The sequence below is a fragment of the Taudactylus pleione genome, unplaced genomic scaffold (assembly GCF_031769625.1).
Source record: "Taudactylus pleione unplaced genomic scaffold, aTauple2 ptg000240l, whole genome shotgun sequence".
Classification (NCBI taxonomy): Eukaryota; Metazoa; Chordata; class Amphibia; order Anura; family Myobatrachidae; genus Taudactylus; species Taudactylus pleione.
In genome coordinates this window covers 853,102-880,531 of record NW_028284642.1, presented here as the reverse complement: position 1 = coordinate 880,531, position 27,430 = coordinate 853,102, and the positions used below count along the sequence as shown (strand labels likewise).

At 47.8% G+C, this 27,430-nt stretch overlaps 1 protein-coding gene across 1 annotated transcript; it reads left to right on the top strand.

Annotated features, from left to right (window-relative positions):
- ENTR1 (endosome associated trafficking regulator 1) lies at nucleotides 1-27,430 on the top strand. The gene is made up of 8 exons (XM_088479545.1): nucleotides 1-1,381; nucleotides 6,879-6,991; nucleotides 9,260-9,628; nucleotides 19,525-19,598; nucleotides 20,499-20,610; nucleotides 23,419-23,481; nucleotides 23,831-23,970; nucleotides 24,054-27,430. The coding sequence occupies exons 1-8, from the start codon at nucleotides 1,321-1,323 to the stop codon at nucleotides 24,145-24,147; spliced, it is 1,026 nt and encodes a 341-aa protein (XP_088335671.1). The 5' UTR covers nucleotides 1-1,320; the 3' UTR covers nucleotides 24,148-27,430.

The window sequence follows — 27,430 nt, the reverse complement described above, 5'->3', positions numbered from 1 at the left end:
TCACTTCCGGGTCAGCAGTCACTAATACAGCATCGTACTGGGGAGGAGTCTGTTCCTACTCGCTGTTCCATGCAGGGAGGGAGCTCTCGCCCCAGCTGCAGTCTGTAACGTTAGGAATGGACCCCCCAAGCCCTGTATACTGACCTTCCCACACCCCTACCCCACACGGGCCTGTGCCCCCATCCAGCTACCCCACACGGCTCTGCCCCCATCCAGCTACCCCACACAGTGCTCTGCTCCTTCCCTGCTACCCCACACAGGGCTCTGCCCCCATCCAGCTACCCCACACAGTGCTCTGCTCCTTCCCTGCTACCCCACACAGGGCTCTGCCCCCATCCAGCTACCCCACACAGTGCTCTGCTCCTTCCCTGCTACCCCACACAGGGCTCTGCCCCCATCCAGCTACCCCACACAGGGCTCTGCCCCATCCAGCTACACCACACAGGGCTCTACTCCCTCCCTTCTACCCCACACAGGCTCTGCCCCATCCAGCTAACCCACACAGGGCTCTGCCCCCACCCAGCTTCCCCACACAGGGCTCTGTCCCCACCCAGCTTCCCCACACAGGACTCTGCTCCCATCCAGCTACCCCACACAGGGCTCTGTCCCCACCCAGCTTCCCCACACAGGGCTCTGTCCCCACCCAGCTTCCCCACACAGGGCTCTGTCCCCACCCAGCTTCCTCAAATAGGGCTCTGTCCCCACCCAGCTTCCCCACGCAGGGTTCCGGCCCCCATCCTTCTACCCCACGCAGGGCTCCGGCCCCTTCCTGCTACCCCACACAGGGCTCCGGCCCCATCCTGCTACCCCACACAGGTCTCTGCCCCCTCCCTGCTACCCCACACAGGTCTCTGCCCCCTCCCTGCTACCCCACACAGGGCTCTGCCTCATCCAGCTACCCCACACAGGGCTGTGCCCCCTCCCTGCTACCCCACACAGGGCTGTGCCCCCTCCCTGCTACCCCACACAGAGCTGTGCCCCCTCCCTGCTACCCCACACAGGGCTCTGCCCCCATCCATCTACTCCACACGGGGCTCTGCCCCCATCCAGCTACCCCACACGGGGCTCTGCCCCCATCCAGCTACCCCACACGGGGCTCTGCCCCCATCCAGCTACCCCACACGGGGCTCTGCCCCCATCCAGCTACCCCACACGGGGCTCTGCCCCCATCCAGCTACCCCACACGGGGCTCTGCCCCCATCCAGCTACCCCACACGGGGCTCTGCCCCCATCCAGCTACCCCACACGGGGCTCTGCCCCCTCCAAGCTACCCCACACAGGGCTCTGCCCCCATCCTGCTACCCCACACAGGGCTCTGTCATGTCTGCATTCTCCAATCAGCCCCCAGGGAGGAGAACCAAGACCCTGATCATACAGGATGGTGAGTACAGGGGCAGCCAGAGACCAACATCCTGTTTCCTTCATGTACTACACAGTATCTGTCACATTGTATCATCCTGCTTCCTCCATGTGCTACTGTCACATTGTATCATCCTGCTTCCCCCATATACTACTGTCACATTGTATCATCCTGCTTCCCCCATATACTACTGTCATATTGTATCATCCTGCTTCCCCATATACTACTGTCACATTGTATCATCCTGCTTCCTCCATGTACTACAGTATCTGTCACATTGTATCATCCTGCTTCCTCCATGTATACTACAGTATCTGTCACATTGTATCATCCTGCTTCCTCCATATACTACAGTATCTGTCACATTGTATCATCCTGCTTCCTCCATATACTACTGTCACATTGTATCATCCTGCTTCCCCCATATACTACAGTATCTGTCACATTGTATCATCCTGCTTCCTCCATATACTACAGTATCTGTCACATTGTATCATCCTGTTTCCTCCATATACTACTGTCACATTGTATCATCCTGCTTCCCCCATATACTACAGTATCTGTCACATTGTATCATCCTACTTCCCCCATATACTACAGTATGTCACATTGTACCATCCTGCTCCCTCCATGTACTACAGTATCTGTCACATTGTATCATCCTACTTCCCCCATATACTACAGTATCTGTCACATTGTATCATCCTGCTTCCTCCATATACTACAGTATCTGTCACATTGTATCATCCTGCTTCCTCCATGTATACTACAGTATTTGTCACATTGTATCATCCTGCTTCCTCCATATACTACTGTCACATTGTATCATCCTGCTTCCCCCATACACTACTGTCACATTGTATCATCCTGCTTCCTCCATATACTACAGTATCTGTCACATTGTATCATCCTGCTTCCTCCATGTATACTACAGTATCTGTCACATTGTATCATCCTGCTTCCTCCATGTACTACTGTCACATTGTATCATCCTGCTTCCCCCATACACTACTGTCACATTGTATCATCCTGCTTCCTCCATATACTACAGTATGTCACATTGTACCATCCTGCTTCCTCCATATACTACAGTATCTGTCACATTGTATCATCCTGCTTCCTCCATATACTACAGTATCTGTCACATTGTATCATCCTACTTCCCCCATATACTACAGTATGTCACATTGTACCATCCTGCTTCCTCCATGTACTACAGTATCTGTCACATTGTATCATCCTACTTCCCCCATGTACTACAGTATCTGTCACATTGTATCATCCTGCTTCCTCCATATACTACAGTATCTGTCACATTGTATCATCCTGCTTCCTCCATGTACTACAGTATCTGTCACATTGTATCATCCTGCTTCCTCCATGTATACTACAGTATCTGTCACATTGTATCATCCTGCTTCCTCCATATACTACTGTCACATTGTATCATCCTGCTTCCCCCATACACTACTGTCACATTGTATCATCCTGCTTCCTCCATATACTACAGTATCTGTCACATTGTATCATCCTGCTTCCTCCATGTATACTACAGTATCTGTCACATTGTATCATCCTGCTTCCTCCATGTACTACAGTATCTGTCACATTGTATCATCCTGCTTCCTCCATGTATACTACAGTATCTGTCACATTGTATCATCCTGCTTCCTCCATATACTACTGTCACATTGTATCATCCTGCTTCCCCCATACACTACTGTCACATTGTATCATCCTGCTTCCTCCATATACTACAGTATCTGTCACATTGTATCATCCTGCTTCCTCCATGTATACTACAGTATCTGTCACATTGTATCATCCTGCTTCCTCCATATACTACTGTCACATTGTATCATCCTGCTTCCCCCATACACTACTGTCACATTGTATCATCCTGCTTCCTCCATATACTACAGTATCTGTCACATTGTATCATCCTGCTTCCTCCATGTACTACTGTCACATTGTATCATCCTGCTTCCTCCATATACTACAGTATCTGTCACATTGTATCATCCTGCTTCCTCCATGTATACTACAGTATCTGTCACATTGTATCATCCTGCTTCCTCCATATACTACAGTATCTGTCACATTGTATCATCCTGCTTCCTCCATGTATACTACAGTATCTGTCACATTGTATCATCCTGCTTCCCCCATATACTACAGTATCTGTCACATTGTATCATCCTGCTTCCTCCATGTATACTACAGTATCTGTCACATTGTATCATCCTGCTTCCTCCATATACTACAGTATCTGTCACATTGTATCATCCTGCTTCCTCCATGTATACTACAGTATCTGTCACATTGTATCATCCTGCTTCCTCCATGTACTACTGTCACATTGTATCATCCTGCTTCCCCCATACACTACTGTCACATTGTATCATCCTGCTTCCTCCATATACTACAGTATGTCACATTGTACCATCCTGCTTCCTCCATATACTACAGTATCTGTCACATTGTATCATCCTGCTTCCTCCATATACTACAGTATCTGTCACATTGTATCATCCTACTTCCCCCATATACTACAGTATGTCACATTGTACCATCCTGCTTCCTCCATGTACTACAGTATCTGTCACATTGTATCATCCTACTTCCCCCATGTACTACAGTATCTGTCACATTGTATCATCCTGCTTCCTCCATATACTACAGTATCTGTCACATTGTATCATCCTGCTTCCTCCATGTATACTACAGTATCTGTCACATTGTATCATCCTGCTTCCTCCATGTATACTACAGTATCTGTCACATTGTATCATCCTGCTTCCTCCATGTACTACAGTATCTGTCACATTGTATCATCCTGCTTCCTCCATGTATACTACAGTATCTGTCACATTGTATCATCCTGCTTCCTCCATATACTACTGTCACATTGTATCATCCTGCTTCCCCCATACACTACTGTCACATTGTATCATCCTGCTTCCTCCATATACTACAGTATCTGTCACATTGTATCATCCTGCTTCCTCCATGTATACTACAGTATCTGTCACATTGTATCATCCTGCTTCCTCCATATACTACTGTCACATTGTATCATCCTGCTTCCCCCATACACTACTGTCACATTGTATCATCCTGCTTCCTCCATATACTACAGTATCTGTCACATTGTATCATCCTGCTTCCTCCATGTACTACTGTCACATTGTATCATCCTGCTTCCTCCATATACTACAGTATCTGTCACATTGTATCATCCTGCTTCCTCCATGTATACTACAGTATCTGTCACATTGTATCATCCTGCTTCCCCCATATACTACTGTCACATTGTATCATCCTGCTTCCTCCATGTACTACTGTCACATTGTATCATCCTGCTTCCTCCATGTACTACAGTATCTGTCACATTGTATCATCCTGCTTCCTCCATGTACTACAGTATCTGTCACATTGTATCATCCTGCTTCCTCCATGTATACTACAGTATCTGTCACATTGTATCATCCTGCTTCCTCCATATACTACAGTATCTGTCACATTGTATCATCCTGCTTCCTCCATATACTACAGTATCTGTCACATTGTATCATCCTGCTTCCTCCATGTATACTACAGTATCTGTCACATTGTATCATCCTGCTTCCTCCATATACTACTGTCACATTGTATCATCCTGCTTCCCCATACACTACTGTCACATTGTATCATCCTGCTTCCTCCATATACTACAGTATCTGTCACATTGTATCATCCTGCTTCCTCCATGTACTACTGTCACATTGTATCATCCTGCTTCCTCCATATACTACAGTATCTGTCACATTGTATCATCCTGCTTCCTCCATGTATACTACAGTATCTGTCACATTGTATCATCCTGCTTCCTCCATACACTACTGTCACATTGTATCATCCTGCTTCCTCCATGTACTACTGTCACATTGTATCATCCTGCTTCCTCCATGTACTACTGTCACATTGTATCATCCTGCTTCCTCCATGTGTACTTCAGTATCTGTCACATTGTACCATCCTGCTTCCTCCATGTACTATAGTATCTATCACAGAGAAGCAGCAGAGCAGAGAGTGACACCCCAGCCAGGGAAGAGGACCTGCAGCGGGGTGTGACAGGTGTAGGGTGCTAGAATGAACACTACATATCAGCTATGATAAAATATTTTACCTTTTAATTTATAAGAAAAAAGAATCCACCGCTTATTAAATGTATCCTATCTGCCTTTATGCAAATCAGGAACCACCCATGTATTTTATGTAGCTATATCTCGTCGTCTGGTCCTCCTTGCAGAGGGGCTTCCTGTTCCCGTCACCTGTGAGTGGGGGGAGGTCAGGACTTGTCCTAGGCTTATACTGAGTCACAATTTAGGAGAAGACCACTTTTCTAGACCCACTTTCTCCAATGTAATAAAAGGTTACTAAGGTGCCAGACACAGCAATGGCAGTTCTGACATCCCCTTGTCATTTATATACGGGATAAATAAGGATAAACTGAGCAGTATATCAGGAAACTGAGAAGCTTTATACAATGAAGACGGTGTTCCTAAAGTGGCAGAAGGTCAGAACTGAGATACTTTTATTGATCCCACCCTGTGCATCTTCCAGATAATTCACTAACCCACAGGAGTACCAGAATATGAGAGTAGTGGTCTTTCTAGCACCCTGCATCTGTCACACCCGGCGCAGTTCCTCTTTCCTGCCTGGGGTGTCACACTCTGCTCTGGTGATTCTAGCACACTCAGCAGATGCAACAAACTGCTAAGATGAAGACCAAAGTGCGCAAGAAGTACCAGAGCAGAGTGTGACACCCCAGGCAGAAAAAAGGAACTGTACGGGGTGTGACAGGCACAGGGCGCTAGAGTAAAGACGATGAGAGATACAGCAAGGAAAGATGCCCACTATATATATATATATATATATATGTCGCTGCCCAGGTATAAAGATTGTTTGCAGGCTAAATAAACACTGCAGCCAGTTACAGCTCTTTATGAGAAAGCAAATGGTAAAATCCAATCTCACACAGCAACACACACACAATGGGAGCGCACGCACGCGCGCACACAATGGGAGCGCGCGCACACAATGGGAGCGCACGCACGCGCGCACACAATGGGAGCGCACGCACGCGTGCACACAATGGGAGCGCACGCGCGCACACAATGGGAGCACACACACAGCGGGAGTGCACACACACACACACAACGGGAGCACACACACAGCGGGAGTGCACACACACACACACACACAACGGGAGCACACACACAGCGGGAGTGCATACACACACACAACGGGAGCACACACACAACGGGAGCGCACACATACACAGCGGGAGCGCGCACACAGCGGGAGCGCACACACACACACAGCGGGAGCGCACACACACACACAACGGGAGCGCACACACTAGTGTATCAGACCTGCTGTTCCTAGATGGGATCTTGGCTGCAGTGAGCATTATTAGTAGTATCTGCAGATGTAGAAATCGGTGTCTTACTTGATCTTTCCCTGCATGTCGCAGACTGCGAGGACGACCATCAGGATGACGCAAACCCTTTTTCCTTCAAGGAGTTTGTGAAAAGCAAAACGTGTTCCGCAGCAGCTGGAAAACACTGTGATGGAGATTTCTCCCAGGTGAGTGACAGAGAGAATCCTACACACCCATTTCTCTATTCCAAATACTTAAATCACAGTACTGGGTCAATTTCATTATCCACGAGGGGGATGAGATACTGATGTAACGGCGTGGAAATGCCGGCAAATGCCCTCAGCTCGCCCCTCTCGTGGCCAGATCTAGCTCTATGAGGCTGTGGACCAAATCTGCAAGTCCGGAATACTGAAAGTGGGAGATATTGCCTTACTAACATGCGCCTCAAGGGGAGATGTTGCCTTACTAATATGCACTTCAAGTGGAGATATTGTCTTACTAACATGCGCCTCAAGTGGAGATATTGTCTTACTAACATGCGCCTCAAGGGGAGATATTGTCTTACTAACATGCGCCACAGGGGGAGATATTGCCTTACTAACATGCGCCTCAAGGGGAGATATTGCCTTACTAATATGCGCCTCAAGGGGAGATATTGTCTTACTAACATGCGCCTCAAGGGGAGATATTGTCTTACTAACATGCGCCACAGGGGGAGATATTGTCTTACTAACATGTGCCTCAAGGGGAGATATTGTCTTACTAACATGCGCCACAGGGGGAGATATTGTCTTACTAACATGCGCCACAGGGGGAGATATTGTCTTACTAACATGCGCTTCAAGCGGAGATATTGCCTTACTAACATGCGCCACAGGGGGAGATATTGTCTTACTAACATGCGCCACAGGGGGAGATATTGTCTTACTAACATGCGCCACAGGGGGAGATATTGTCTTACTAACATGCGCCACAGGGGGAGATATTGTCTTACTAACATGCGCCACAGGGGGAGATATTGTCTTACTAACATGCGCCACAGGGGGAGATGTTACCTTACTAACATGCGCCACAGGGGGAGATGTTGCCTTACTAACATGCGCCACAGGGGGAGATGTTGCCGTACTAACATGCGCCTCAAGGGGAGATATTGCCTTACTAACATGCGCTTGAAGCGGAGATATTGCCTTACTAACATGCGCTTGAAGCGGAGATATTGCCTTACTAACATGCGCCACAGGGGGAGATGTTTTCTTACTAACATGCGCCACAGGGGGAGATGTTTTCTTACTAACATGCGCCACAGGGGGAGATGTTTTCTTACTAACATGCGCCACAGGGGGAGATATTGTCTTACTAACATGCGCCACAGGGGGAGATATTGTCTTACTAACATGCGCCACAGGGGGAGATGTTGTCTTACTAACATGCGCCACAGGGGAGATATTGTCTTACTAATATGCGCCTCTTGTCTTACTAACATGCGCCACAGGGGGAGATGTTGTCTTACTAACATGCGCCACAGGGGGAGATGTTGTCTTACTAACATGCGCCACAGGGGGAGATATTGTCTTACTAACATGCGCCACAGGAGGAGATATTGCCGTACTAACATGCGCCTCAAGGGGAGATATTGCCGTACTAACATGCGCTTCAAGCGGAGATATTGCCTTACTAACATGTGCCTCAAGGGGAGATATTGCCTTACTAACATGTGCCTCAAGGGGAGATATTGTCTTACTAACATGCGCCACAGGGGGAGATATTGTCTTACTAACATGCGCCACAGGGGGAGATGTTGCCTTACTGACATGCGCCACAGGGGGAGATGTTGCCTTACTGACATGCGCCACAGGGGGAGATGTTGCCTTACTGACATGCGCCACAGGGGGAGATGTTGCCTTACTGACATGCGCCTCAAGGGGAGATGTTGCCTTACTGACATTCACCACAGGGGGAGATGTTGCCTTACTGACATGCGCCACAGGGGGACTTGCTGCTAATTGAATTAACTCACATTGGAATGGACTCATTATTATTATCAACGGAGGTATGGAGCGGTATAGCGCCACGCCATAGGTCAGGTCACATGGCCATCCAGGTCTAATGTCTTATTATTGTGTCTTTCCTCCTATTCTGAAATAGAGGGATTGGGGCTGGCGGAGTACTAAAAATATGTATTTTGTATGAATGTAAAAATGTGTAATTTATAGTGGAGCCCTTGCTAACACCCAGGAGACAGCCATCGTCAGATTGTAGTCTGTCTATTTTCCAGGACCTGGTGATATAACGGAGGCACGGGGCACACGGTGCTTCTTGCCTCAGTGATGTGATTGGTTGCTAGTGGATTGACAGATTACATTCGCTTGAAAATGGTTTCCGCCCACAAAATGGCTGCCTCTCCTGTGTGTAAATGACGGCTAACATTAACGTAGAGAGAGGTAATTCTGAGTGGTTATTTATCTCCCCTTCAGGTTAACAAACCAAGTGCTGCACTACTCCCTGACACCCGGGACAGGCCGCCGGGGGTCACACTACAGTACCAGGACACATTTTTTAAAGACCCCACTGTAGACCATGATCTCCTGGATGATAACGATGAGGACTGGAGCGGAAGTTATCACCCCTCGGCCATAGAGCAGACTCATAATGCTGGGACATCTCCTGACAGTATATATAACCAGTCCTATGAATACACTGACATCTCAGGGGGGGATCGTTTTACCCCCTGGCCGCTTCTTGGAGGTGTATCTCCTTCCACAGCTAGAGACTGCGCCAAAACAGAACCATCCACTTCCACTGGCGACATGCGCTTCCAAACCCTGCAGGTCAACTATGAGGAGGTAAGAGGCCATTATTTAGTCACATTATTATAAAGTGGTGTAACTAGAGGCACTATGAGGAGGTAAGAGGCTATTATTTAGTCACATTATTAGAAAGTGGCGTAACTAGAGGCACTACGAGGAGGTAAGAGGCCATTATTTAGTCACATTATTAGAAAGTGGCGTAACTAGAGGCACTATAAGGAGGTAAGAGGCCATTATTTAGTCACATTATTAGTGGTGTAACTAGAGGCACTATGAGGAGGTAAGAGGCTATTATTTAGTCACATTATTAGAAAGTGGTGTAACTAGAGGCACTATGAGGAGGTAAGAGGCCATTATTTAGTCACATTATTAGAAAGTGGTGTAACTAGAGGCACTATGAGGAGGTAAGAGGCTATTATTTAGTCACATTATTAGAAAGTGGTGTAACTAGAGGCACTATGAGGAGGTAAGAGGCTATTATTTAGTCACATTATTAGAAAGTGGTGTAACTAGAGGCACTATGAGGAGGTAAGAGGCTATTATTTAGTCACATTATTAGAAAGTGGTGTAACTAGAGGCACTATGAGGAGGTAAGAGGCCATTATTTAGTCGCATTATTAGAAAGTGGTGTAACTAGAGGCACTATGAGGAGGTAAGAGGCCATTATTTAGTCACATTATTAGAAAGTGGCGTAACTAGAGGCACTATGAGGAGGTAAGAGGCTATTATTTAGTCACATTATTAGAAAGTGGTGTAACTAGAGGCACTATGAGGAGGTAAGAGGCTATTAGTCACATTATTAGAAAGTGGTGTAACTAGAGGCATACTACACAGTGTCCAGCATGCGTACCACACCAGTCAGCCTGCGATTGTCTGTCTCACCCCTGTCTGTGTGTCCCTTCCCTTTAGAATGTAAGCTCTTACGAGCAGGGCCCTCTACCCTCTTGTGCTTCTCCTTACTCTACTTTCATCTATTTCTTACTCCCCACTAGGGCACCTAACACTTGGGGCCGTATTCAGTTTGGAGTCATTACAAAGTATCGGCGCTACTTTATCACCGATGATGTCATTTTTCGCTATTCTCACTTATCCCGTATTCAATTTGGATGACTTTTCGCAGGTGCGGAAAGTCAGGGGTTCGAACCCAGCGATGAAGTATCACTTATCAATAGGTGGCGAGAACAAGTGCAGAATTGGGGTTTTGGGGTGCAGACCTCTAAAAACCACCCTGCACCCCTTGGACAGGCCCCTAAAGGTATTCTGTGTCAAACAATTTTCAAAAAGTCTCTTAGGACACCCCTAAAAAAGTAGTTTTGTTTTGGGGGCGAAAAAAAACAAAGTTGGTGGACAAAGTAGCGGAATAGATTCTGGGGGGTCCCCAAGTATGCCCCAGGTGTGTTTTTTTTATTGCAGGTGGTTACGGCAGGTGGATTATTCACATTTTTTAAAAGTTAACATTAGCCACTTTAAGTTATGCTTGCACCCATTTTCATGTACCCCAAATATGAGGGGGGGACTAGTTATTTTTCCCCAAAAAAGTTGCTAAATGTTATTCTTCATCACTTTCTCAAAGATGCTAAAAAGCAGCTATTGAGACCATTTAATGACCCCAAATACCTATACGGGGGTACCCATAGTGATCCCCCATGTTAGACCATCTTTTGGGGGGTGTCAGGCGGATTTACCCAAAAATGACAGGACTTTTCTCATATTACCTTTTCGCCGTGTCCTATTTTCGCTGATCTGTAATTGAACGGGGACGCGCGCAATAACTTTTCGAATCCGAAACCTCCGATGACGGCGAAAAGTCTGACAATGGACTTTTCACCTGAAATTGAATACGGGCCTTGGTTGCTTTGCTTATGTGGGTGTTATGGTCGTTTATGTAGCGATGTATATTATCCTTGTCCTTGTACTGTACGTCACTGGTCCCCTATTTGTGTATGTGCTGTGTAAGGCGCTGCGGAACACTTGTGGCGCCATATAAATAAATGCTAATAATAATACACTGACAGATGGGGTTACTCCAGCAATAGTGGTACAGACTTTGGGGTCATTCCATGCCGCCCCCACCTGCTGTCTGTGCACTGTGGAGTGTGACAGATGGGGTTACTCCAGCAATAGTGGTACAGACTTTGGGGTCATTCCATGCCGCCCCCACCTGCTGTCTGTGCACTGTGGAGTGTGACAGATGGGGTTACTCCAGCAATAGTGGTACAGACTTTGGGGTCATTCCATGCCGTCCCCACCTGCTGCCTGTGCACTGTGGAGTCTGTGACAGATGGGGTTACTCCAGCAATAGTGGTACAGACTTTGGGGTCATTCCATGCCGCCCCCACCTGCTGTCTGTGCACTGTGGAGTCTGTGACAGATGGGGTTACTCCAGCAATAGTGGTACAGACTTTGGGGTCATTCCATGCCGCCCCCACCTGCTGCCTGTGCACTGTGGAGTCTGTGACACTCGCATCCACCCCTACTCTGAGAGCCATAGTTTTCCTACTATTGCATATTGTAATTATTACCAAAGTTACTCTGACATATGACATCACTGACTTCAATATACCGGCTTACCCGCTTACATTATCCTAATACTGCTGTTATATAATACTAGCGAGCCGTCCTGGTTTTGCATGGGAGTAATTTTACATTTACGGTGATAGTCTTTTCTAACCTGGATCTTATAAGATTGCTTTGTAGGCAACAAATTAGTCGTTTCTACTTCAGGGTCCATAGGGGGTCCACAGGGTTGACCTTGGGGGTATAGGTTGGGAACCAAATCCGGGCACCACGCAGTTAAAGCTTTTAGCTCCCAGGATGCACTGGGTCCACTCTCCCTATAACCCCACCCCCAAGCCAGAGGCACCTCAGTTTAAGTTGGTGCCCGGCCGGAGTCGGGTCACCGTTAGCGCAGGGGGAGCTGATTAGCAGCCCCTAAGCTTATTTTATTTTTTTAGGGACAAAGTTTTTTCCATGGACTTTGGACTCTTCAGAGCGGCAGCGTTGGACTGTCCATAGGACGTCTAAGCTGCCGCTCCGTCACCCCGCTGGCGCTGAGACGCCAGTACAGATCTGGGGATCTCAGCGGGACCCCAGAGTCTGTACTAGCCGGACTCTGTGGGCGCCCAGGACTGCTGCCGGATCCACGGGGAGCAGGTAAGGTCGCGGATCACCGCTTGCGGTGATCCGCGCATTTCAAATGCAGTCCTGTGCCTCCGGTCTCAGGGGACAGACCGGAGGCGCCGGCAGTGGCGGCGGGCCCCCCATACCCCGTGTGTCCACTAGACCACCAGGGACTTAACGATCGGTGCAGGGAGCCGGCGTCCCGGGGGTTAATAGCCGGCCAGGGGAGGCAGCCTTCCCTGTTACAGCGGCTCCTCCCCTCAGCTCAGCGCGCCTTTCAGTATCCATAGTCTGGCGTCGCTGAGCTGCTTCCTCCGCGGGCCACGCTTCCTCTGAGGTCTCCAGCGGCCATTTTATCTCTGTGGTGCAGCAGAAATCTCTCAGGATGGCAGTGAGTCCAGTCCCCCTGCGTACCTCACCATCAGGTCAGTGTACACAGCACTGTAGCCTTCCCAGACACTGAATCTGGGCAGTTGAATGCAGTGTAATAGTGCAGTATATTATATGACATGTTTATGTATATATCTGCATTGTATGTGACTTATGCTAGTGCTGACTGTACTTTATTCTCTCACCTGTCAGTGTATATCTATCCCTTTTCTTTATCTGCCCTAATACAGCTGTACTTAGGGTGGTTCTGAGACCTCACATTTATATACTTGTTAATATTTGTGTGGTTTGTCACATACTGTTGCGTGCTGCACGTTGCCATATTTTAGATGGAACTGTGTGTTGCATACGCTGAAAATGGGTCCCTGCAGCTAATTTTTGGCATCAGTCAGGACCAGTATAGCGCTGCTTAATATTTCCGCCAAGATTGGTCAGATATGTCTGACCAGGAGATACAGCGTTATACTGCACCCATTTTTACTATCCTGCAAGTCATGTGCTGCAGGTGTTAGTGCGGAGGATTTGACTCATAAAGGGTTCTGTATGTGGCGTCATCTGGTGCCGGCCTCTTTCACGACCCCCTTGGGCGGTTTGTTTTCTCGGGATCCTCTCAATTGCGGATCGCCGGGCGGGCCCCATTGTTGTACCTCACTTGGGGTTACTTCACCATACTGCCCTTTTCATCTCAGGGTATCTCGCAGCTTCTTGCTCTCTTCCCCTGTGACACAGACTACCGCTCCCTGCAGGGGTTTTTCGCAGTATATGAATTCCCCCTGGTGCCACAATAGTCTGTCATTCCCCTTGCAGGGATTACCACAACAGCCACCCTGGGTGGATGTCGTTTTCTACGAAACGCTAATTGGCGTGGTTGACGCCCTGTGGTTACTTCCCAGTTGGCTCTGCCGTGAACTGGGTACTGTTCGGGGCTCTTTCCCTCTTACACGGGGGGAAGCCTATTTCAGGTATTATTATCCCTGCTTTAGGGCTGGTAGCAGGTCCATTCTGGTTAGAGTGAATGTTGACCTGCACCTGTATCATACACCCTCAGTATTGCGTGCCTTCGGGTTACCTGTTGCTGACTAGCGGGTGGATCGCATAGCGGGACTCTGGCTGTTGCCAGATAGGAGGTGTTACAACAGTGTTTGGCCTCCTGTCCCAAATTCCCTGAGGGTCATCACGAGCCCCTCCTGGGGGGGATGGGCGTGTTACTCGTCTGATTACAGACGTTACTACGCCTCCCATTCCTGCGTGGTCGGATTCTTCGGATCCGTAGGTGGTAACTCTGCCTGAAATCAGTATACTTGCTTTCAGGAGTTGTTATCCATCCTACCATGGCTATAGCATGGTTGGTTAATACTATTGCATATTGGGTTGATGCATTTGTAACGTTTTTTCCCCTCCAACACGTCGGGGGTTCAAATGTATTTGGTCGCTCACGTAATATATGCTGTTGTCATAGGTGGAAATGCCTATATTGGATACCAGTCTCCTAACTTTCAGAGTTCCGGCTGCGACTGTATCCTCCGTAATACCCTATGGCTGCGCTCTGGGAATGCAGAGGTGCAGATACCATCTTTAGGGTTGATATTGTTTGGTCCTGACCTTGACAAGATTGTAGTAACATTGGCAGTATTACTAACGACAAGTTTACCGCTTTCAGCTATGCCCACTACAAGGCCTCAGACTAAGTCTGTTAAGTCTTTTTTGTCCTCTGGGTCAGCCTAAAGGTCTGTTTCTTCGTAGACTGTCGGCATCTACAAGGGCCGACATATCCAGTACCGAGCAGGCCTGGACTGCCAGCCGATCCTGCTTCTGAACCTACGGATATCTCTTCAGCCTGACGGGACAGGCCTACAACTGGGAGATACCGATTTTCTCAGTTCGCCCGGTATTAGTGTCAAGTTGCCGCGGCTACGTGGGTAGGAGGGTACGCCCTCTTTACAAGGGCCTTACAGATCCAGAAAGCTATGCAGTTGTTGCGGTAAGCGGAGCTAATTAGGCCATCCCCACTATCTCAGTGAGGGACTGGTTGTTCTGCTTTCTTTCTGGTGCGGTGGCTGAATGGTCCTCTTTGGCCTATTCTCTGTCTCAATTCCCTGAACCAGTTCCTAAAGCTACCTGGGCTCAGGAGGAAATCCCTATGCTCCATCATACGATGTTTGGAACCTGGGGACTTTATGGTATCACTGGATATACAGGACGCGTGCCTACGGGTACTTACAGAGACCTTTCCTCAGCATGGGCTGAGGTTTGCTGTATCACAGCAACACTTACAATTTTTCGGGCTCTGCCTGTTGGGACTGTCCTCAGCCCCACAGGGGTTTACCAGCGTTTTGGATTTTCTGACAGTTCTTCTGTTCAGTATATCCCAATGCTCCTGTACCTGGACGGCCTCCTGCTCTTAGCGGGATCACCGGGGTACTTTACGGCCAGGTCAGGATGACTGTGGCTTCTTCAGGGTGCAGACGTTTAATCAACGGGGAAAAAGTCCTCCCTGCATCCCTCTCTGGGTATTCTTCATCTAGGATCCCTGCTGGATTCTCAGAATCTGAGAATTCTTCTGGCGTAAGACGGAATCTCCTCTCTTCCATTAGGAGTACATGGTTGTCTGCGCAGTCGACAGATGTCTTTACACTCTGGGATGCATGGTGGAATGGGCTCAGTTCCATTCCAGGCCTTTCCATAATTGGCTCATCTCCAGATGGAATGAGTTTTTTCTGTCGGATAACTGTTCAAACGATGATGCTCTCTCCGGAGGCAAGTCGGTCCCTGTCCGGGTGGCTATGGCCATCTCGTCCAGGGTTTTCTTTGCTATGGACAGTGTCTGGATCGAATCCTTTTCAGTGCAGTTGGACGTCTGTCGATTCCACCCTGTCAATTAACTTACTCTGGCATAACTCTTGTTTCCCGGTGAACCTGTAAAGGTTCAGTCCGACAGGGTCAGGACAGTGGCTTCCTTTTTAGCAACACTGTTCGTTGGGTGGCAATGACAGGTATGTCACATATTCGGACATAGTCCGAGGGTCTCCTCCCGACCATCTCGGCAGCGTTCATTTCAGGAGCTCTCCATTGGGAAGCGGGAGTCCTCAGCCGTCACGACGTGCATCCCGGGGACTAGTCTCTTCCCCAAGAGAGGTTTCATCTCCTGGTGAGCAGGGGGGGCCCCCCTGAGGTGACCCTCATGGCCTTCTGACTTTATCACACTATGGTGTTACAGTTCAGCTTTGGGGATTCTGAAGCAACCTTCAGCGACTCTTTGTCGGTGAAGTGGTCCTTCCACTTTGTGTACCTGTGTTCTCCGGTCTCCCTTCTTCCTCAAGGTCTTTGGAAGTGTTTTCAATCGAGACGGAGATGCTTTCCTGCTGGTGGCTCCTGATTGCCCCAGATGTCAGGGGTACTTGGATCTTCGGAGTCTCTACATCGATACTCCATCCCTGATGCTTCACTGCCCGGACCTGTTGTCTCAGGGTCTTTGGTTTTGCCTTGGACCTGGGTCGTTTGTCTTTGACTGTGTCCTTACAGTGGTCTTACGGCTTCCCTGGCTTTGTCATCGTTGGAATGATTAGAGCACATGGATCAGCTTTTGCTGGGACCTACCACAAACTGTGGCAGCCATAAATCTTATGGTATTGTACCTGTCGATACAATCCTCCGGTGTCCAGGATTTCCAGATATTCTGGCATTCCTTCCGGCTGGCTTGGGTTTCACACTTGGCCTGGTCTTCCTGACAGTGCGGATCTCTACACTGTCAGTATGGTTAAGATATGGAATTGCTCCACTCTGGTATCCAGTTCATCCTTTGGAGTGTTTTCTTGATTATGCCTCCATTTGTCCTCCCTAGGGACTCCTGGGGAGTAAGTAGTGGTTCTTCGTTACCTCCGGGGACAGTCAATGGAACCGCTGGTTGTGATAGCCATTACATGGTCTATTGCTTAGGCTCTCTCTTTCTCTCAGGGTGTTTATATCAACCAGGAGAGTGTCTGAATTGGGAGCGTTCTCATGTGGCTCCCTCTTCTGGAGGGCATCATGTCAGGGTGGGAGTTGCTCTCGCCCTGTGTTGCTTCTTAGTGGTTTTCAGGTTCCATATTGTTCTGGAACTTATGGTACGGCCATTCTGTCCCCAGTCCTCTCGGCTGGTGTGGCCTCATTGACTGTGGTCTGGCCTCTTTGGATTTTTGTGATCCGTTCAGGTTCCTTACGGAAATCGGACTCCTTATTGGTGGTCTGAGATTTCTGGTTTTCACAGGAAAGGATGGCCGGCCTATAACCAAATGTTGGCTGGATGGCCTCGTAGGTCTTCCTCAGGGGCCTACCCATGGGTAGGCCTTCCTGTTGTTGATGCTTGTTTTTTCTCGGGCCATGTGTGCGGCTCGCTGTGGCGCCTCGGCTGTTTTACCTTACTAGGTGGCCACGTGGTCTTCTGTCCACACCTTTTTAAGGTTCTAGGCATTGGTTTCCTTTGCCTCTCAGGATGCTTCCTTTTTGGCGACGGATTCTCCTCTCAGCACAGGAGCGTCCCCACCCTTGGTTGAACTGCTTTGGGACATCCCCAAGGTCAACCCTGTGGACCCCCTATGGACCCTGAAGTAGAAAACAAGAGATATGGTAAGAACTTACCTTTGTTATCTCTGTTTCTACGAAGTCCATAGGGTCCACAGGGCGCCCGCCCTGACGCACCTGGCTTCATATGGGCTGTGTGGCTGGTCACCGGTTTTCCGTCTCCCATTTCGGTGAGTATGGTTATTGAGTGTTCCAGTTTTCTCTCTCTTTTTCTCTCCTCCTCCGGCCTTTGGCTACTTACAAACTGAGGTGCCTCTGGCTTGGGGGTGGGGTTATAGGGAGAGTGGACCCAGTGCATCCTGGGAGCTAAAAGCTTTAACTGCGTGGTGCCCGGATTTGGTTCCCAACCTATACCCCCAAGGTCAACCCTGTGGACCCTATGGACTTCGTAGAAACAGAGATAACAAAGGTAAGTTCTTACCATATCTCTTGTTTTTTCCTCCTGATGTCAACACAAAAATATTTACTTCTGATGTGACACACAAGGGCCACGTAAAGGTGTCTATGAATAAAACAGTCCCCCATTAGGTCACCTCCGGCGCGTTACGCGTCTGTCCCTGCGCTTTATGTATTGTCATCCCAAAGACGGCTCTCACCAGGAATTGGACTCGTTTGAAAGTAAAGAATAGTTTTTCCCATAAATGAAATAGGAACGGTAACAGAGGGGAACACTGACACTTTGTATCAGTAATCAGGACTTACAGCCATGTTTCTGGGGAATCTGGATAATACGTATCAGTCTCTGCATGGTATAAAAGCCCATAGCTGTGATATATCTTTAGTGGTTTAGGCAGCTCGGATGTCCATTTATTTCATTTACTTGCTTCACTAAAATCGTCGCTGAGCTCCCTATTGTCATACATAAATGTGTCGTCATACACCTAAACCTTCCTCTACAAATGCTCTATACAGTACTGATAACTGCATCAAAATCCGTCCAGTGGCTCTCGAGATTATCCCCAACACACAGACAGACGCCTACCAGGGATTTTATTTTATACTGTGTATAGATAACATCACTGCCATATAATGCAGAGAACATCAATGACTGCCATATAATGCCGATAACATGAGTGACTGCCATATAATGCAGATATCATTGACTGCCATATAATGCGGATATCAGTGACTGCCATATAATGCGGATATCAGTGACTGCCATATAATGCGGATAACATCAGTGACTGCCATATAATGCGGATAACATCAGTGACTGCCATATAATGCGGATAACATCAGTGACTGCCATATAATGGCGATAACATCAGTGACTGCCATATAATGCAGATAACATCAGTGGCTGCCATGTAATGCAGATAACATCAGTGGCTGCCATGTAATGCAGATAACATCAGTGGCTGCCATGTAATGCGGATAACATCAGTGGCTGCCATGTAATGCGGATAACATCAGTGGCTGCCATGTAATGCGGATAACATCAGTGGCTGCCATATAATGCGGATAACATCAGTGGCTGCCATATAATGCGGATAACATCAGTGACTGCCATATAATGCGGATAAAATCAGTGACTGCCATATAATGCGGATAAAATCAGTGACTGCCATATAATGCGGATAAAATCAGTGACTGCCATATAATGCGGATAAAATCAGTGACTGCCATATAATGCGGATAACATCAGTGACTGCCATATAATGCAGAGAGCATCAGTGACTGCCATATAATGCAGATAAAATCAGTGACTGCCATATAATGCGGATAACATTACTCATTGTCAGATATAGGTATATAGTATAGTGGGTGATAGAGTAATAACATGTAATGCTCTAGGTTACTGTATACACCATCATAGTCTTCAGGTCACCATGTCTAATGTATTCTTTGTGTTCATGCTTCAGATGATTGAAGAAAATAAATTTCTGAAAATGAAAATCCAGGAACTGAAGGAGCTGAATGTGTCCCAGACAGAAAGGTTAGTGCTAGATTTATTCTATCCTCGCTGTGTCATCAGGGGCCATATCGGGGGCATGCTGTGTCATCAGGGGCCATATCGTGTACATACAGTATCAGGGGCCATATCGTGTACATACAGTATCAGGGGCCATATCGTGTACATACAGTATCAGGGGCCATATCGTGTACATACAGTATCAGGGGCCATATCGGGGGCATGCTGTGTCATCAGGGGCCATATCGGGGGCATGCTGTGTCATCAGGGGCCATATCGGGGGCATGCTGTATCATCAGGGGCCATATCGGGGACATGCTGTATCAGGGGCCATATCGGGGACATGCTGTATCAGGGGCCATATCGGGGGCATGCTGTATCAGGGGCCATATCGGGGGCATGCTGTGGTATCAGGGGCCATATCGGGGGCATGCTGTGTCATCAGGGGCCATATCGGGGGCATGCTGTGTCATCAGGGGCCATATCGGGGGCATGCTGTATCAGGGGCCATATCGGGGGCATGCTGCATCAGGGGCCATATCGGGGGCATGCTGCATCAGGGGCCATATCGGGGGCATGCTGCATCAGGGGCCATATCGGGGGCATGCTGCATCAGGGGCCATATCGGGGGCATGCTGCATCAGGGGCCATATCGGGGGCATGCTGCATTAGGGGCCATATCGGGGGCATGCTGCATTAGGGGCCATATCGGGGGCATGCTGTATCAGGGGCCATATCGGGGGCATGCTGCATCAGGGGCCAGTATGTCCCCGATACAGTATGGCCCCTGATACAGCATGTCCACAATATGACCGATATGTCAGCCAATGTGTACCCAGCATTACAGCGAATGTTTGATCATTTGCTTCAGTTCATGCACCAGTGGAGCTTACAGTCTAAATGAGATGATACTGTCCACTTCAGGGTTAAACTTCTGGAGAGGAAACTGGAAGAAAAGATTCTTGAGGAGCAGAAGGAGGCCCAGGACCTGGAGTCAATGGTGCAACAGGTGGAATCAAACCTGCAGATGATGACGGTCAGTATAAAATATATCCAGCTTTTACCAAATTCCCAAATATCCGTGTTACTATAGAGCAGTGATTCCCAACCTCTGTCCTCAAGGCACACTAACAGTCCTGGTTTTTGGTGATATCCATGGTTAAGCATGGATAGTTAAGTCAAAATAACTGAGGTACTAATTAAGTCAGCTGTGCTCAAGTATGGTTATCCTTAAAACCTGGACTGTTAGTGTGCCTTGAGGACCGTGGTTGGGAACCCCTGCTATAGAGAATGTATCCCTTCTTCACTGCGGAGGCCACCATTCTGTGGGCTGAATCCTTAGTCATAAGAATGCAGCCTATCCAGTCAGTATGAGCCAGTGACATCACTAAGAATGCAGCCTATCCAGTCAGTATGAGCCAGTGACATCACTAAGAATGCAGCCTATCCAGTCAGTATGAGCCAGTGACATCACTGAGAATGCAGCCTATCCAGTCAGTATGAGCCAGTGACATCACTGAGAATGCAGCCTATCCAGTCACTAGGAGCCAGTGACCTCACTGAGAATGCAGCCTATCCAGTCACTAGGAGCCAGTGACCTCACTGAGAATGCAGCCTATCCAGTCACTAGGAGCCAGTGACCTCACTGAGAATGCAGCCTATCCAGTCACTAGGAGCCAGTGACCTCACTGAGAATGCAGCCTATCCAGTCACTAGGAGCCAGTGACATCACTGAGAATGCAGCCTATCCAGTCACTAGGAGCCAGTGACATCACTGAGAATGCAGCCTATCCAGTCACTAGGAGCCAGTGACATCACTGAGAATGCAGCCTATCCAGTCACTAGGAGCCAGTGACATCACTGAGAATGCAGCCTATCCAGTCACTAGGAGCCAGTGACATCACTGAGAATGCAGCCTATCCAGTCACTAGGAGCCAGTGACATCACTGAGAATGCAGCCTATCCAGTCACTAGGAGCCAGTGACATCACTGAGAATGCAGCCTATCCAGTCACTAGGAGCCAGTGACATCACTGAGAATGCAGCCTATCCAGTCACTAGGAGCCAGTGACATCACTGAGAATGCAGCCTATCCAGTCACTAGGAGCCAGTGACATCACTGAGAATGCAGCCTATCCAGTCACTAGGAGCCAGTGACATCACTGAGAATGCAGCCTATCCAGTCACTAGGAGCCAGTGACATCACTGAGAATGCAGCCTATCCAGTCACTAGGAGCCAGTGACATCACTGAGAATGCAGCCTATCCAGTCACTAGGAGCCAGTGACATCACTGAGAATGCAGCCTATCCAGTCACTAGGAGCCAGTGACATCACTGAGAATGCAGCCTATCCAGTCACTAGGAGCCAGTGACATCACTGAGAATGCAGCCTATCCAGTCACTAGGAGCCAGTGACATCACTGAGAATGCAGCCTATCCAGTCACTAGGAGCCAGTGACATCACTGAGAATGCAGCCTATCCAGTCACTAGGAGCCAGTGACATCACTGAGAATGCAGCCTATCCAGTCACTAGGAGCCAGTGACATCACTGAGAATGCAGCCTATCCAGTCACTAGGAGCCAGTGACATCACTGAGAATGCAGCCTATCCAGTCACTAGGAGCCAGTGACATCACTGAGAATGCAGCCTATCCAGTCACTAGGAGCCAGTGACATCACTGAGAATGCAGCCTATCCAGTCACTAGGAGCCAGTGACATTACTGAGAATGCAGCCTATCCAGTCACTAGGAACCAATTACATCACTGAGAATGCAGCCTATCCATTCACTAGTAAACAGTGACATCACTGAGAATGCAGCCTATCCTCTCACTAGGAACCAGTGACATCACTGAGAATGCAGCCTATCCAGTCAGTAGGAGCCAGTGACATCACTGAGAATGCAGCCTATCCAGTCACTAGGAGCCAGTGACATCACTGAGAATGCAGCCTATCCAGTCACTAGGAACCAGTGACATCACTGAGAAAGCAGCCTATCCAGTCAATAGGAACCAGTGCCCTCACTGGGGGGCACATTTTAAAGAATTGAATGTAAATGATTTAAATAGGTGTCGCCTGTTCAAAGTGAATGTGTTGCCTACATTGAATGTAGCCAGTCTATTATCTAGGAAGCAGTACTTCATAAATGTAAGCCAGCCTGAGCCTCATTGATGTCCCTGGTGTCCAGGAAATGGATAGGCTGCATACAGGATGAAACCACAAAATACAGGTCAATGCATTAGTCTGATGCATCTCCTTCCCTCGCAGATTACATATGTAATGACAATGAGATAACGTGTGCGGTTACATCTGATAACAATGAGATAACGTGTGAGGTTACATCTGATGACAATGAGATAACGTGTGAGGTTACATCTGATAACAATGAGATAATGTGTGAGGTTACATCTGATGACAATGAGATAACGTGTGATAACAATGAGATAACGTGTGCGGTTACATCTGATAACAATGAGATAATGTGTGAGGTTACATCTGATGACAATGAGATAACGTGTGAGGCTCCATCTGATAACAATGAGATAATGTGTGAGGTTACATCTGATGACAATGAGATAACGTGTGAGGCTCCATCTGATAACAATGAGATAATGTCTGAGGCTGTATATGATAACAATGAGATAACATGTGAGGTTGTATGTGATAACAATGAGATAATGTGTGATAACAATGAGATAACGTGTGAGGTTACATCTGATAACAATGAGATAACGTGTGATAACAATGAGATAACGTGTGAGGTTACATCTGATAACAATGAGATAACGTGTGAGGCTGCATCTGGTATGTTATGTAACCTTATCTCTGAGTGATTTGTCCTTCTAGAAAAGAGCATCAAAGGCTGAGAGCAACGTGACGAGACTGAAGCAGGAAGTGACGCTTCTCCAGGTAGGTGGGGGCACTCATTACGCTTCTCCAGGTAGGTGGGGGCACTCATTTCGCTTCTCCAGGTAGGTGGGGGCACTCATTACGCTTCTCCAGGTAGGTGGGGGCACTCATTACGCTTCTCCAGGTAGGTGGGGGCACTCATTACGCTTCTCCAGGTAGGTGGGGGCACTCATTACGCTTCTCCAGGTAGGTGGGGGCACTCATTACGCTTCTCCAGGTAGGTGGGGCCATTCATTACGCTTCTCCAGGTAGGTGGGGGCACTGTGTGGTGCATTGAGGCGAGATGTATGAGGACACTTCTGTAGCACAGAGAGGTAAATGACTTGTTTGGTCTACTCCTGTAATGTAGATTCAGCTGAGCACCTACAAAGCTGAGAATGAGGCCTTGCGGAGGGGGGAGACGGCTGGGATGAACGCTGTGAAGCAAAACGCTAATCTTGCGCTAGAGAACTTGGTAAAGGCTGTGAGTGGCGCTCAGGCGTCCATAAAGTAAGTGTCTCTTCATTAGGTGTAGTGTAGCGTAGTGCACGTGCTGTGCGTGTAATGCAGCAATATTCTCTTTTCTTACACAGGCAGCTGCTGTCCGGAGCTGAAGCTTTAAACCTGGCGGCCGAACTGCTGCGATCTATAGACAAAATAGCAGAAGTCCATGAGGATGTCCCCTAAAGCCTCTCTCTACCTCCAGAGCTCTGCCAAAATCCACTCTGTGCTGTCAGCCAATCAATATTGTCTCCTGACTTTAGAGCATGGTGTATTGATAAAAGCAATTGCCTGATTGGTAGCTATGCATAACCGCACCTTGCGCCATTGGTACTATGCAGGTAAATAATCCGTCACTTGCAATAGTGAAGACAGCGGATGTTGTGCCCCGGTGATATCACTAGTCCCTAGTGAATGGATAATGCTGTCCCTATAATGGTCTATCCCACAATGGCTGCCTACACTGTATGCAGACGATGGATGCACTTTAACTGAGCTTCTGTGTTTCCACTCTCGTTCCCAACTCTAACTCGCACATCTGATGCTTTATTTTTATATAAGAAGAGATTTTATATACCATATGCATAGTAATACATTTAGGACTACCGTATGCATAGTAATACATTCAGGACCACCGCGTGCATAGTGATACATTCAGGACCACCGCGTGCATAGTGATACATTCAGGACCACCGCGTGCATAGTGATACATTCAGGACCACCGCGTGCATAGTGATACATTCAGGACCACCGCGTGCATAGTGATACATTCAGGACCACCGCGTGCATAGTGATACATTCAGGACCACCGCGTGCATAGTGATACATTCAGGACCACCGCGTGCATAGTGATACATTCAGGACCACCGCGTGCATAGTGATACATTCAGGACCACCGCGTGCATAGTGATACATTCAGGACCACCGCGTGCATAGTGATACATTCAGGACCACCGCGTGCATAGTGATACATTCAGGACCACCGCGTGCATAGTGATACATTCAGGACCACCGCGTGCATAGTGATACATTCAGGACCACCGCGTGCATAGTGATACATTCAGGACCACCGCGTGCATAGTGATACATTCAGGACCACCGCGTGCATAGTGATACATTCAGGACCACCGCGTGCATAGTGATACATTCAGGACCACCGCGTGCATAGTGATACATTCAGGACCACCGCGTGCATAGTGATACATTCAGGACTTTTCCAGAGCTGTCTGACCAAAATGAAATACCGCACCTGCAACGAGATCCTCATTTCATTCATACTGATGTAATAATGTACTTTATATATTTCCCATGGCAGCTCCACCTGCAGCCCGGCCCATGCAGGCAGCACTCCACCTGTAATATAAATACACAGCAATGCGAGCAAATGGAGGTATTCACTAACGCTTCAAAGCTCAGACAAAAATGTTTTTGAAATATTGACTTCCACAGCTGGAATTATTAAAACACAACTTCAGGCCCAGTTATACCGGCTTCCACGGCGGATCTGAGCTGAGCACCGATAGGCTGGATATAATATGACTGTGCGCTATGCGCAGTATAAGAACGCTATGCCGACAGCTCAGAGCAGTGAATAAATTATGATGTCAGCCAGGCAATGGGAGATTTCTATAGTGTTTATTTATTTTATACTGTGCATTTCTGTAATAAAGAAATTGTCCCCAGCCTAGCTTCACCCTTAAAATATAACTATAATGCGAGTTGAGCTGATGGGAGCTTTTAGAATATACCGGGCACCTATGGAAACTTGATTTTGGACTGCTACCTTTATCATATTTGCGCTGGCACCTCCATTATTCTGACACTTAGGATCATGAAAGTGTGACTTAAATACGTGTTCACATAAGGTGGCTTATTAAAAAGCTTCCAGTTGCTAGGTCTGTACGCACTACACCAAGTCACAGTAGCGGTAAACGTTGTTATTCTCGTGTTAATAAAGCGTCTGAGAGACTTACAGGAAGTGATGCACTTTATAATCATTGTCCCCTGCGCCGTCCTCACAATCCATGCCTCCGTGTTACACGGCTCCCTATGAGGTTTTAATTATTATTATTATTTTTATATAAAAATGTGTTCTATTCCTATAGCGTAAATGTACTTCCCTCTCATTAATTACCAGGTCTACATTTTATATTATGTCACCAAATTACTACTAATTTGTGAAGCAATATAACTAATCTCCTTGAGCACTTTGTCTGGACAGTATAGACCATAGGAGCGGACAATTTGCACTGTATAGTAAAAGATCTATTCTATTTGTAAGTTCCGTGTCTGTGTAAAGGCAGATGGCAATAATACAATAATAAGCAGAGACACAAGATTTAAGGTGCGTACACACTGGGCGATCAGGAAAGACATCGTAATCGTACCGTTGTTCCTGATCCCCTGTAGTGTCTGCACTGAACGATCAGTCACTCAGTGCAGGCACACTCCATCATTCCTGAACATGCCAATCTGTCGTTATCGTACGTTACACGTCCGGCATGTCAGAAACCTCCAGCATATCGTACGTTACACGTCCGGCATGTCAGAAACCTCCAGCATATTGTACGTTACACGTCCGGCATGTCAGAAACCTCCAGCATATCGTACGTTACACGTCCGGCATGTCAGAAGCCTCCAGCATATCGTACGTTACACGTCCGGCATGTCAGAAACCTCCAGCATATCGTACGTTACACGTCCGGCATGTCAGAAACCTCCAGCATATCGTACATTACACGTCCGGCATGTCAGAAACCTCCAGCATATCGTACGTTACACGTCCGGCATGTCAGAAACCTCCAGTATATCGTACATTACACGTCCGGCATGCCAGAAGCCTCCAGCATATCGTACGTTACACGTCCGGCATGTCAGAAACCTCCAGCATATCGTACGTTACACGTCCGGCATGTCAGAAACCTCCAGTATATCGTACATTACACGTCCGGCATGCCAGAAGCCTCCAGCATATCGTACGTTACACGTCCGGCATGTCAGAAGCCTCCAGCATATCGTACGTTACACGTCCGGCATGTCAGAAGCCTCCAGCATATCGTACGTTACACGTCCGGCATGTCAGAAACCTCCAGCATATCGTACGTTACACGTCCGGCATGTCAGAAACCTCCAGCATATCGTACATTACACGTCCGGCATGTCAGAAACCTCCAGCATATCGTACGTTACACGTCCGGCATGTCAGAAGCCTCCAGTATATCGTACATTACACGTCCGGCATGTCAGAAGTCTCCAGCATATCGTACGTTACACGTCCGGCATGTCAGAAGCCTCCAGCATATCGTACGTTACACGTCCGGCATGAGCCGTGAATACTGCGGTTTATGATCACACCCGGTGCATTGTCCCAACAGCTGTTTCGGTGTCTACCGTCATCAGGGGAGAATGTATATATACACCCGATAGATATATATATATATATATATATATATATATATATATATATATA

Bases quoted from the DNA above. Each gene is read 5' to 3' on its own strand.
- ENTR1 (XM_088479545.1), top strand. From the start codon at position 1,321: ATGTCTGCATTCTCCAATCAGCCCCCAGGGAGGAGAACCAAGACCCTG. The intron at 6,992-9,259 runs GTGAGTGACAGA...TCTCCCCTTCAG, and splicing joins GTGATGGAGATTTCTCCCAG to GTTAACAAACCAAGTGCTGC. The intron at 20,611-23,418 runs GTCAGTATAAAA...TTGTCCTTCTAG, and splicing joins CAAACCTGCAGATGATGACG to AAAAGAGCATCAAAGGCTGA.